At 36.8% G+C, this 12,183-nt stretch overlaps 2 protein-coding genes across 3 annotated transcripts in view; both read left to right on the top strand.

Annotated features, from left to right (window-relative positions):
* The window catches only part of LOC107678661 (neurofilament heavy polypeptide-like), a 4,880-nt gene extending 3,495 nt beyond the window's left edge, over positions 1-1,385 (top strand). The window contains exon 4 of the mRNA XM_016474014.1: positions 1,364-1,385. Within this exon, the coding sequence (XP_016329500.1) occupies positions 1,364-1,385 (22 nt within the window). The remainder of the gene's footprint in view (positions 1-1,363) is intronic.
* Positions 1,386-3,092: 1,707 nt separating this feature from the next.
* LOC107678676 (B-cell lymphoma/leukemia 11B-like) overlaps positions 3,093-12,183 on the top strand; it is a 33,794-nt gene continuing 24,703 nt past the window's right edge. Inside the window, exons 1-2 of one of the 2 annotated variants that reach the window (XM_016474038.1) lie at positions 3,093-3,622; positions 10,610-10,951. In XM_016474038.1, coding sequence (XP_016329524.1) covers positions 3,559-3,622; positions 10,610-10,951 — 406 coding nt within the window. In that variant the 5' untranslated portion in view covers positions 3,093-3,558. The remainder of the gene's footprint in view (positions 3,623-10,609; positions 10,952-12,183) is intronic. The other variant, XM_016474040.1, reaches the window with a different exon arrangement.

A 12,183-nucleotide genomic window follows, 5' to 3' on the forward strand; every position in this document is an offset into this window, starting at 1 on the left:
AAATAATAATTATTTGTGAAATACATATGAAACCCTTACTACTCGTGTTACCTGGTCACCCTTCAGGAACTACTAGTTATTTTGACCATTAAAGTAAAAACAATAATAATTTTGATACATCCAATGTATTTTTGGCTATTGCTACAAATATACCCGTGCTACTTATGACTGGTTTTGTGCTCCAGGGTCACATTTGTCATTGTTATTAATTGTTGTTTGTTAATGGTTCTAAATGAGGTTCTAAATTTGTTTATACAGTACTGAATTTAGCTTTGACAAATTAGAAGACACAATTTAATGCATGTTTATCGATTTTAAATGTTAAAATTGACCAGGCTTGATAGTTTTTGTGAGTAAAAAAGGTAGTGAATTGTGAAGATTGAGTTGTGCAAATGAATCCACTAGAGGGCGTAATTGACAACGATTTTAAGTCAGAACTTCAGTCCACAATAATTAATAAGATCATAAACATTTTGCTTGCCGTTGTTGTTGAAGCTACCATATTTACAATATTATTCCCAGATGTTTCGTTTCAGCTGATAAACTGTTTTTAAGCCCACAGTAAGACAAATAGCTACAGTAAACTAATGAACTGTTTCAAAATGTTTGAATGAAATGCCTTTTGTTGAATAGTTTATAGTTTCTTTAACACATTTATTTCAATATAATTAGATTACATAGGCCTTTTATGAGCAAATATTGCCTCATTGTGTATAAATAACAATTAAAGGTTATATTTGTGTGAAAAGGGTTTCATTAATCATATTATTTGATACATTTTAGTCTGTTTAGTGTAATGCAAAATTTAGATTATTATTATTATTATAAAAAAATAAATATAAAATAAAAAAATACATTAAATATAAAAATTATTACTAAAATAGCATTTTTATTTATTGTTTATTTGATGTTTGGTTTTTCATAGCATTATGTTTACATTGGCTTTACCAAGCTTTTTTTTGTTTTTGGCACAAAGAGTTGAGATGTTTATTGGATGCTTATATGTCATTGTCAAGCGTGCAGTAGGTTTGCCATTATTTGGTCAACCTAAGAGTTTTACAGAAATATCTACAAATTCTGCATCCCAAAAAGTCCTGCATGGTGTGTTCGGTTCTTGATCACCATCTACACATTTCAGAGTGAAGATAGAGACAGTGTTTCAAAACCTAACGAGTATTTTTAAATCATGCATGCGTTCCAGGTCACTGAGCAGTGTGAGCATGTGAGAATGTGTCTGTGATGCCCAAAAAATGCAGTCTACCTGTATGTAGGCAAGTCACATTGAAACACGGCCAAACTAACAGCATAAACTTTTTTTCAGTGTCTTGCGTGTTGCCATTGTATAATGGTGTTCCTCTCCCAGAGGCAACAACGGTAACCCTTAATGGAAAAAATCATGTTTTATTGATGAATCTGACTTTGCTCTGGGGCTTGACTACAATGACTGTATACACTGTTTGCAAGTTATTGCTTCAGTGTGAAGTGATATGCCATTTATCATAGTTCATCTGCTGTGATGGAAAGAGGCAAGATGTCTTTTAATTAAAATCTCTAAAATGTGCTTAACAAATTGGTTGTAGGCTCTAATATTAAGACTAAATTGGATATGCTATAGGATTTTATAGGTACTTTCGATTTTGAATATATTTTAAGCTTCTCTAACAAGCATCTATACCTAAAATTGTAAAATAGTTATGATTCACAAAGTGAAATCTAAAATGGCTTAAGTGTTTGAGACCAACAAAGAAAACAACTGCAATTTAGACCTATGTAATGGGACTCAATTCAAAACTTTCAATACAAGATGGACTAATACAGCCCGTGTGACAACTAGCCCCGGTCTCTTCTATGCTCTTTTTTTCTGGAGTTTTCGTGTTGATCTGGAGCAGATGTGGTGAAACCTGCCCTAACCCTCGTCTCAGTGAACACGCTCTAGTTCCATTAAAGACCATCAGGTGGCGCTATTGGCTTAAATGGAAACAGGACACACACGTGCAGGGGGCCTAGCACACAAAATTACGTACCTTGAATCTCAGCATTGGGGATATACAATGTGTAGTACAGATTGGTTTATGAATTACTATGTTTATTATTACTATCAATTAAATGCAAAAGACAGCACATGATGTTAGTAACATCTTTTATTTTCTTAAGCACAGCATTTTATTAAAATATACAGCACAGTTTCTACTTTAGTTTCGCTAAAATACCTAGTTCTTACGTTATTTCTATAAAATTGTGCATTATTATATATAGTAGGCTATATCCCCACGACATTCTAAGAAGTTTTGAGAATTTTTTTTTTAAGTTAAAAGTAAAAATGTATTAGGTCGGCTACTTTTCGATTTAACCGGACAACAGAGTAGTCCTACATTTATTTTACACTTTACAAGTGAAATAAAAAGCATGAATTGCTTTTTTAAAATGTTTAAGAATTAAACAATACGGAAAAAATATTCGACATTTTCATATAACAAAACAATACATGTTAGAATATTAAAACATACATTTAGGCCTATTTTACCTGATAATTTACAGTGAAAACCTGTAAAACGACGTCCCAAAAAGTGACGCATCACTTTTAACCATATAGGCTATTTTATTTATCACCAGTTCTATACATTGCAGTGTTTTAGGTTGCTTACTCGGTTATTATGCAATGTTTATTGCATTATTTTACCACGCGTCATGTCACCCCGATGGGGTTTTGTGTTTGTGTAGCTCTTTTAATTCAGCATGTGCTCTTCTGTTATCAGCAAGTTGTGCAAATCAAATTTAACTTGTTGAAGTATGTTGGTAGGCTATATTATTTCATTTAATGAAATGCACGGTTTTGACCTGCAACATAAACGAGCACTCAAATGCCATCCCGTATAGTCTCTAAAACGTATCGTCAGTGCATTTCTTGCAACCAAAGTGTCCCCAGACTGCCGCCACTAGTCGCCCCCAGCGCCACGCGTCACATCACGTCCGTACCTGAACTTGAATCCCATTCCATTCTTCAGAGGCAACCCCTGCCACACACACAGGCGCTGGGTCCTCCCTGTGAGCAGCGTGAATGCGAGACGTAATTGCTCAGGTCCTGATTGATCTGGAGAGGAGGTGTTGTCTTCAGAGGTTCAGCCATTCTGCGCTCTGATGCCAAGCGCACATGGAGGACAGTGCCAAAGACTTCTCTCACCTGGCGAGCCCGCCGTCCACGGATCTTGGATTTCCGTTATAGCAGGACAACAACTGCATTTACGTTTTAGGGTTTTTTAAAGAAAGAATATTTGACTTTTAAGACAGTGTTTTGGAATCGAGGTTAAAGAAGCTGCTGCGGGTCGGTGTGATTTTCACGCATCGCTATCTCAGGTCAAGTGGCACATAATTAGTGCCTCACGACAGTCGAATGCAATTTAGTCTGTTCACAGAGTACAAGTGTTAGTTTGTGCCGTGATAACGACTAGACTAGCGCGGTGGAACAGTACCAGGGCTGTGGAGGAAAGTTTGGAGAGGTCTTCTGGAGCGCACACATTAGTCCGAGTGTCCGTGAGATGCTGCTGTAAATGCGGGGCGATGTCCCGACGGAAGCAAGGCAACCCACAGCATCTGTCCCTCACACAGAGGGAGAACCTACCGAGTGAGTACAAGACCACTGTCACCTTCATCACACTGACCGCACTGCCATTCCCTCATTAATATGAAGTATAGGGGCACAGCAAAGTTGCTTTCATTCTTGCAGACTTATATCTGTAACTAAACATGATTTGCTTTTTAATGTACACGTGCATTAAACATTTAGGACCTTCAGCTCGTAAAACCATCGTTAGCCTAGTGTAGGTAGGCTATAAGTTGTTTTTGCAAAATGTAATTATGTGCACTATCCTAACTAAACTTAATTAGAACCACAAATAATAACAGTGAGCCGAGTGTAGGTTTACTTATTACATTTAAGCTATTTTTTTTAATCGATAATCTGTCAACAATTGAGGCCTGTTCGTTTTGATCGTTTATTTATTTATTTTAAACACTATCAATGCATCCTTCTATGATGATACTTTTCTCATTTGCTGTGAATAATTGATTTCAACAAACTGGAAGAGCTGAACATAAAACCGTAATTCATAACATACAGTTTTGTGAGACCCACGCACGTTCATCTGCTCTGTCCCACTCAACACACACACACACACACACACACACACACACACACACACACACACACACACACAAACACACACTCCTCACCTATTTTCTATTATTGTCACACATATACACAAGCATACATGGCTTATCAAGTTTACTTTATGTAGTTTATTTAAAAGGCTCAGATTTTGCTGGATAGTCTGGTGGTTATTTACGTTAAAAAACCAAAGTGCTGATACATTTTTAATTAGTTTATTTTGATCATAATCTCTGTTTTACAATAGGGTTCACATGCATGATCGTCCAAATCGAGTAGATGGTCTTTACACGTCAAAATTTGCACTGTTAATGATGCTGATGTTGTCGTTTTAGAAAACGTGAAGACATGAGTTGAGTAAAATGTGTTAAAGGAGTGGGTGGGCTTACAGAGAGCCGGTGGCTTTTAAATTCAAACCACTGCTAGTCTGCCAGTTTATTTCACCTGATGTGGTTTATTAAGCAGATAGTTAGCTGGTTTGAGTTTTTTTATCAGAATACATTTGTGGGTTTCTTTCCAGTTGTTGTGACTAATAGATACTGAAACATCTCATACATTATTGCTTGCTTAAATATGAACAGCAAAACCCGTCCAGTGTAAGTGTATCGAGCAGAATCATTATACTGTGTCTCAAATACGTGTTTAGTTCAAACATAATTAGTCTGTCGGTGTGTGTGTGTCAGTTTACATTGTGCGCTCTATACACTCTATCGCATGTGTACAGAGTGTAAACTGACACTTTTTAAGTGGACTCCGTTTAGGTTTGCACGCCAACCTCCATTCCGGTCTTCACGGGCTCTTTCTGGGGTGTCTGTCTGTCTGTCTGTCTGCAGGGGAAAACCAAAGTGCCCTAATTTGGCTATGTCAATGCTTTTGGCACAAAACATGTCAGTTAGCTGGAGGTTGCACAATGGAGAGATTCTGCCTGGAGCGACAAGACCTATTGATCGCACTCAAAGAGAAAACCAAGGAACAGGAATATCAACATACTTCACGTCTTGAAATAAACGCGGGGCGCACTCTCCGCCCGCATGTACACGTACAGGTGTGTGCATTAAAGAGAACGTCTCAAGCCACGAGCTAAAATGGCAGGGCTCTTGCAGATGCAAATACGGGCTCTTGGGGAAGTCTAAGAGACGAAACCGCTCGTGTTGAGATTTCCGCAAACCGCCTCAGTGCCAAAGAAACTCATTAGTTTAGTTTTTTCTTCATAAGTCGCATGTATATTGTGTGAACATGTATGATTCATTACATGAGTAGCTCGACTTTTGGATGGGTTGCTCGAAACGTTAAAATGTGGGAGGGGGCCGTCCATTAGGGCCCTTACTGGCTCTTAAAATGTAAAACGACTCTTTAATGGCTGTGAATGTCAGCTCTTTGAATGCTCACATGATGTGATCTTTTAGTGGCCGCTGGTCATCATGCTAATAAAACGCAAGGCATGAACCACAGCGCCTTTGATTTCTAAGAGTGGAAAGGGTCACATCAGCCTTTTACAAGTAGCTCTCTTCTTTAGGAGTGACTTAATGGTGATGTCCACCCTTTTTGTATGTGTTGGCTCTGCCTTCGAGAGAACTTATTTCACAGACCGTGTGAGCCGAGAGCTGTTTGATGGACGTGTGGTTACCCGCTGATCGGACTCGTCTGACCTGACTTGGCAAATATTATAGGCGAGTCTCTGTTCCACTGCACAATATTTCGGTTTATTTTACGCGCGTCGTGTTTGCTGGTTTGCACAGCTTCAGTGGAGTGTAAATGTGCACGGTTGAAGCTGATAGGGGGTGCTGTAAGTCCTTACGAGAGGGAAAGTGATAGAGAGGGTGTGTGTTTGTGTGTGTGTTTTCTTTGAGAATCTGATTACTGCCTTCAGGAAACGTGATAACTGTATTTATAATTGTTAATACCCTGAATTGCTATCTCTCCTCCCAAGTGTATCGTTCCCACAACAGGCTCAGTATAAATCTCTTATCTTACGCTAAAGGTAATTAATTCAATTTATTGGAGAATAGATTTCACTCTGGGGAGCAGTAATATAGACGCTGTGCCCACTGTGCTCATTGCTCCTAAACATTCTGTGTCCTTGCCTCCAACCAAGTTTTTTAAGCAATATTTGGGGTTCTGATTTCCAGCACACAGCTTTATGTGAAATTTTGGGGTTCGGAAAAGTCGTTAGCGCACACACGTGCATTGTGCACATTTGTTTGGCACGCATCCAGAAGCAGTTGACAGTGTATAGGCCTTAAATGAAGATAAGAAACAGACGTTATCAAGCACATGGATTATTTTTTTGGATATGCACCTGGTGAGCTCAGAAATCACATTAGGCAAAATCTTTTAACACATGCTGGAGACGTTAACAGTTCCGCAAATGCATATCACTCGTAATCTTTGTTTTGAATGCACTAGTCATCCGCTCTGTTTTTTTTTAAATGATTAATTCAGAGCCATGACCACAATAGACTTGACCTCAAATGATTTATTATTAAAAATTATTAATAATCAAAATAGTTTTTCATATGATCTTTATCACAAATGCTTTTTTGTATTACTCTAATTACTACTGTATTATTAAAATGCTGAAACTAAAAAACAGATAAATAATTTTATTTTATTCACTGTTTTTGTTTTCAGATTGTTTTGTGGCACACTTATTTATTTCTATGTACTGATTTCCTCTTCACGTAAATCTTTTCCTCTTTTCACTTTAAATGAGGTTCAAAAATCTTCAAAAGTTCACATTTTATTTTTTTTTTAAATTGTACATCATATTATCAGAATAGTAAAAAGTTGAATAAAAAAAATTACATTGCTTTCAGAAAATCTGTTTGCTTTAATAACAGCCGCATTCGAGCTGCATGAGTTCCACAGTTTGTAAAAAAAATAAAAAAAATAAAAATAAAAAACCCTGATGATTACATTGTGCAGCATGATTTGAGAATGTTTCAAAGATCGTCTCATATTTCAGTGCAAGATTTTGGTCTAAAGTTCACATGATCGGTGTAAAGAATCAGCTTTTTTAATTATTGAAAGAGGAATAGTGAAGAATCTTGCACATTATACAGCATAATGTTTCTTTGTTTCAAAATGTAATGTTCATTTCCTAGTCTAAATTAGATTGCAGGTCCAAGATTTTAAATTTAGACTTTTTTAAGTCCACTGTATAGTGAGCAAATATCTGTAAATTCACAGAATTATTGTTAATAGAAAACTTAAGTTGATGGTGTACATAATGATGTATCAGCTATACTGATTCTTTACACACTTTCTATTTTCTATAAAGATTTAAGTTTCAGCTTCTGATGGAAATATCACAGCACACACATCATCTGCTGTGCACCTGTGGCTCTCACATACACCTTCTTCTGTTGTGTGCACTGCTCGCGTCTGGCCCATTCAGGACGGTGTGGATGCCTCCGTGCCCAATTCCGTGGCATTGGGTCCAAGCCCAATGGAGAAGCAATGTTCTCCTTCTTGGCATTGCTCCACTGCTCTGGGGGTCTCCTGTCAGCCGTCGAGAGAGCTGAGTGTGTGCTCTCGCAGGCGTCCTTCAGATCATGCATGCGCTGCTCTGTTTAGATATCACATGCTGCTCAACTCAAGACTTTGGTCAGATCTGTGATAGTGGAGGTTCTAAATTTAAAACAGATCAAGAATATTCTTTTAAAAGAATCTAAATGTCATGCTGAGGCAAAACATTCTACAGGAGTTAAGTTACTGTTGCTCTTCCCATGGCTCCTACACTCTTAATAATAAAGCTTTTTTTTTTTTTGCTACTATGCCACAGAAGAACCACCCAAAGAACCTTTCAGTGAACAGTTCTTAAAAGAACAATTTCTTTTCGTAGTGTGAATAACATTTTACAAACTAAAGAACCTTTTGTGCATTGAAAGGTTCTATGGATGTTAATGGTTCCTCCAGAACCACAGATGCCAAAAAAGAACCTTTATTTTATAAGAGTTTACATCCAACCAGTGTGTGTTCAAGAGTGTGTTTGTCCCTCAGGCAGAGACTACTGGATCTCATACTGCTGCTGTTTTTTCCTGTATTTACGCTCTCTGTAAATCTGTTTTGTATCTCATTGTGGTTTTGTGTTGAGTCAGATACATTTCACAGCAAATAGTGTGCGTTGGCTGTTTCGTCATCGATAATAATGCAGAAAAACGGCATCGAGATGCCAAGCAGGGAATTTGACGAGGGTATGAGGTGATAAAGATGCAACTGATTTTCACATACGAAAATGGCTGTTTGTCAAGCTCCTTAACCACTGTTCCCAAATGTGCACCTGCGATGCACCGACACGCGAGGCGACTCATGCCTGAGAGCGTATTTTGAGGCTGTTTTGCGGCTTTTGTGAGCGCTAGATTGTCTGCTGAGACATACCTGTATGGTGCATGTGCACCTCTCCAACATCCGTCCAGCGTGCAGAGAAGTAGACCGGAAACACAGATACCACTGCAAGACTGCGACTGTACTACCTGCCACACACACAAACACACACACACACACACACACACACACACACACCGCTGATCTTACTGTGCAGCTCACAGGTGTTAGTCTATGCTGTGTGAACTGTGAATTTTGCACAGAATCAGACGCTTCAGACCATTTTGACTCTTGTAACTTGTGCTAATACTAGAGATATTTCATTTTCATTAACAGATTCTATCCAGCTCTATTTGGACACGCTCAGCTCGCAGTGATTTGTGGGGATAGCTGCAAATGTGTGGAAAATTTCAGTTCATGAAGTAATTTAAAATAACTCATTTGTCGACTAGAGTCTACAGTATATGCAATACCCCAACAAGCAAGTTAATCATGTCTGGACCAGTTTGATAGCCAGACTGAAAAACTGATTTGCAGCTCACGATAACTGAAGAACAAAAATCACACCAACAGCAATTTGTCATTTAGAAACTTGACAGATACTTTAATTAGTTAAACCAACTATTTTAAATTCAAACTAGTCAAGGCAAGGCGTATGTATTTATGTTGTTGCATATTTTATGCAAAATGTTCATTTAAAATGCTTTACATAATAAAGGGAAATAGCTGTAAAGAGAGATGTAGAAGATATATAAAAGTCTAGTTTAAAAAACATTTGAAAATTTAAATTGTCATTATTTAGCCACTCTTAGGTCATTCCAAACTTGGATGCTTTTTTTTTTTCTTTTAAAGAGAAGTTTTGAAAAATCTTCATGCAGGTATTTTCCATACAAAGCCAGTTCACTGTGATGATGCAGTCAACCTCCATAAATGATTAAATATGCAACATAAAAGTAATCAAACTGACTCATGTTCGGTCTCTTGAATTCCTGTAATAGCTTTTTGTGACAGACTACACTTTAAGTCAAAATTCACTGAAATTTGTCCTTTGCATCAATCATTATATGATTTGAAGACCGATGAAGTGGAGAAAATTTCAATGAATAAGTAACTTAAATTCCCCATACAAATCTCTGATATGATTTCTGAAGACTTGCAATATAGTGCTTGATATGCACATAATACTTTGTGTTTTGTTTTTTTTAGTTAAAAATGATCAAATTTATTTTATCTACTGTGTTTATGTTTAAGATTGTTAAAAAACAGCACAAATGACAGGGATAAATAAATAATCATGGAATATTCTTTAAAAAAAAAAGTAGATAAAGAAAAGAAAAAGAAACAAAGAACAATCAAAAGCTAATTCAAATATGTATTACAATAAATGTTAAAAAAGGAAAAGTATTATTGAACCTGAAATAAAATAATGCAGCTCAGTCAGTAAAAACCGAAGTAAAATCAGCTACATTTTCACACAGTAGTTAATTTGAGAACGCAAGCAAATGTTTTCAGTCTGGAAATCAAATAATGTTCACTGTACTTGGCAAACATGAAATGTTGCTCACAATTTTGTAGCTAGAAGCAAATTTTGCAAATCACACAAACATTAGTGAATAGTCATATATATACATATATATTTATATAATTTATGCATTTAGCAGACGCTTTTATCCAAAGCGACTTACAGTGCATTCAGGATATACATTTTTTACCAGTATTGTATATATAGTATATATATATATACTGTATATACATATATATATAGTATATAGTATGTATATATATATACTGTATATGGGATTAATACTTGACAAAAAAATTAAATCCTGTAAGATTTAGATGAGCAAAACATTGACTTAGACCCTTATAGTGTTTTATCAATGATAAATACAATGGATTAGAAAATATAACAATTAAATAGCCAATGAAAACAATATTGAAATTTATACGAAACACACTGGCAGGCTTTTATCTCAGTTATTTGCAACTCTCTGTGGCAGATTGATCTGTTACAGCTCACAATTGATTATTGTAAGCCATTTATTATTATGAACCATAATGAGTTTTAAATAGAGTCATGCATTAATTGCTCATTTTTCCTCTTCTTTCACTGCTCAGCTGCAGCAGATCATGACGCATCAGAGGGTTCCACAGCCAGCCCTGTGGCCGGAGCCGGAGAGAGTGACCTGCTGACCTGCGGTCAATGTCAAACCAACTTCCCCCTGGGAGATATTCTAGTGTTTATCGAGCACAAAAGGAGACTGTGCCCCGGACCCAGCGCCTGTTTCGACAAACCAACTGACAGCGGCGGCTCCCCGTCCCCCAGACCCCCACGGCCGGAAGTCTGCCGTAGGTCTGGACCGGTGGAGGTTGGGATCCAGGTCACACCAGCAGAGGAGGAGGAAAAACGAGTGACGCCCGCCAGAGGAATCTGCCCCAAGAAGGAGGGCGTCCCAACAGGTAGGTGTTTTACACTGAGGGCTGGAGGAGGGGAAGGTTTATTAGTCTCTGAAGCTTGGCAGGAAAGAGAAACCTATGAAGTGACAAACACCTACACACACACACAAAGATTTTTACTTATACTGGAAATAGGTGCACTCTTCAAGAACCAACAAAGTAGTCTTTTCTTGTCAAGAACCTTTTTACGGTTCTTCGGCTATATGCTCTGTTGAAGGTTTTACAGTAGATAGTAACTACAAATTAAAACTTGAGCAACATTTTTTAAATGGTTACTGAATAAAATACTTATAAATTAAATAATTTCTTTCTTTCTTTCTTTCTTTCTTTCTTTCTTTCTTTCAAATCTTGCTTAACTCAAACAACCTTTGTAGTGTATCACAGTTTTCCACAAATCAGCACATTAGTAAGATTTCTGAAGGATCATGTGACACTGAAGACTGGAGTAATGATGCTAAAAATTCAGCTTTACATCACAGGAATAAATTACATTTTAAAATATATTAAAATAGAAAAGTGTTATTTTAATTGTAATAATATTTCACAATATTACTGTTTTTACTGCATTTTTGATGAAATAAATGCAGCCTCTTGTGAGCACAAGAGACCTTAAAAAACAACAACAACAACAACTTTATTCCAAACTTTTGACAGGTAGTGTACAGTATATAATTAAAACCAATTTTATAAAAAAAAAAAAAAAATGCCATCATTCCACTGGAATATATAGTTCATGATATGTGGTCTCTATAGGTGCTGTGCAGTGATATACACAGTATATTGGTGAACAGGATTTTGCCTTATAGCTTTTCCTCTATTACATATTTTAGCAAGGCTGGAACACTGACCAATTACAACCCAGGACCAGAGCTGTTTGTTTAATAAAGATTCTTTTAAAATTGGATTCTAAATAAAACCTTACTTTTTAAAGGAATATTTTACCCCAAATGAGTATTTTGTCTAGTTTTGTTTACTAATCATATCGTTTCAACCCCCACATTATTTTCTTTCTTCTGTGAAACAAAAAGAGATCCAGTAGGCAGAAGGTCTGAGCTTCTGTTTGCATCAGTGATATCAAAGCTGCCTCTTTTGAATTGAACACAATTATTAATCATATTTGTGAGTTTCAGTAAATACCAAAACAATCAGTGCATTTTGATTTGTTAATCACACAAAGCTATCGTACGTCTTGCCGTTAAGATGTTGCATTTGGGTACTTTTATGCTGCTTTTTAG

This window comes from Sinocyclocheilus anshuiensis, unplaced genomic scaffold (assembly GCF_001515605.1).
Source record: "Sinocyclocheilus anshuiensis isolate Anshui unplaced genomic scaffold, SAMN03320099.WGS_v1.1 scaffold1816, whole genome shotgun sequence".
Lineage (NCBI taxonomy): Eukaryota > Metazoa > Chordata > Actinopteri > Cypriniformes > Cyprinidae > Sinocyclocheilus > Sinocyclocheilus anshuiensis.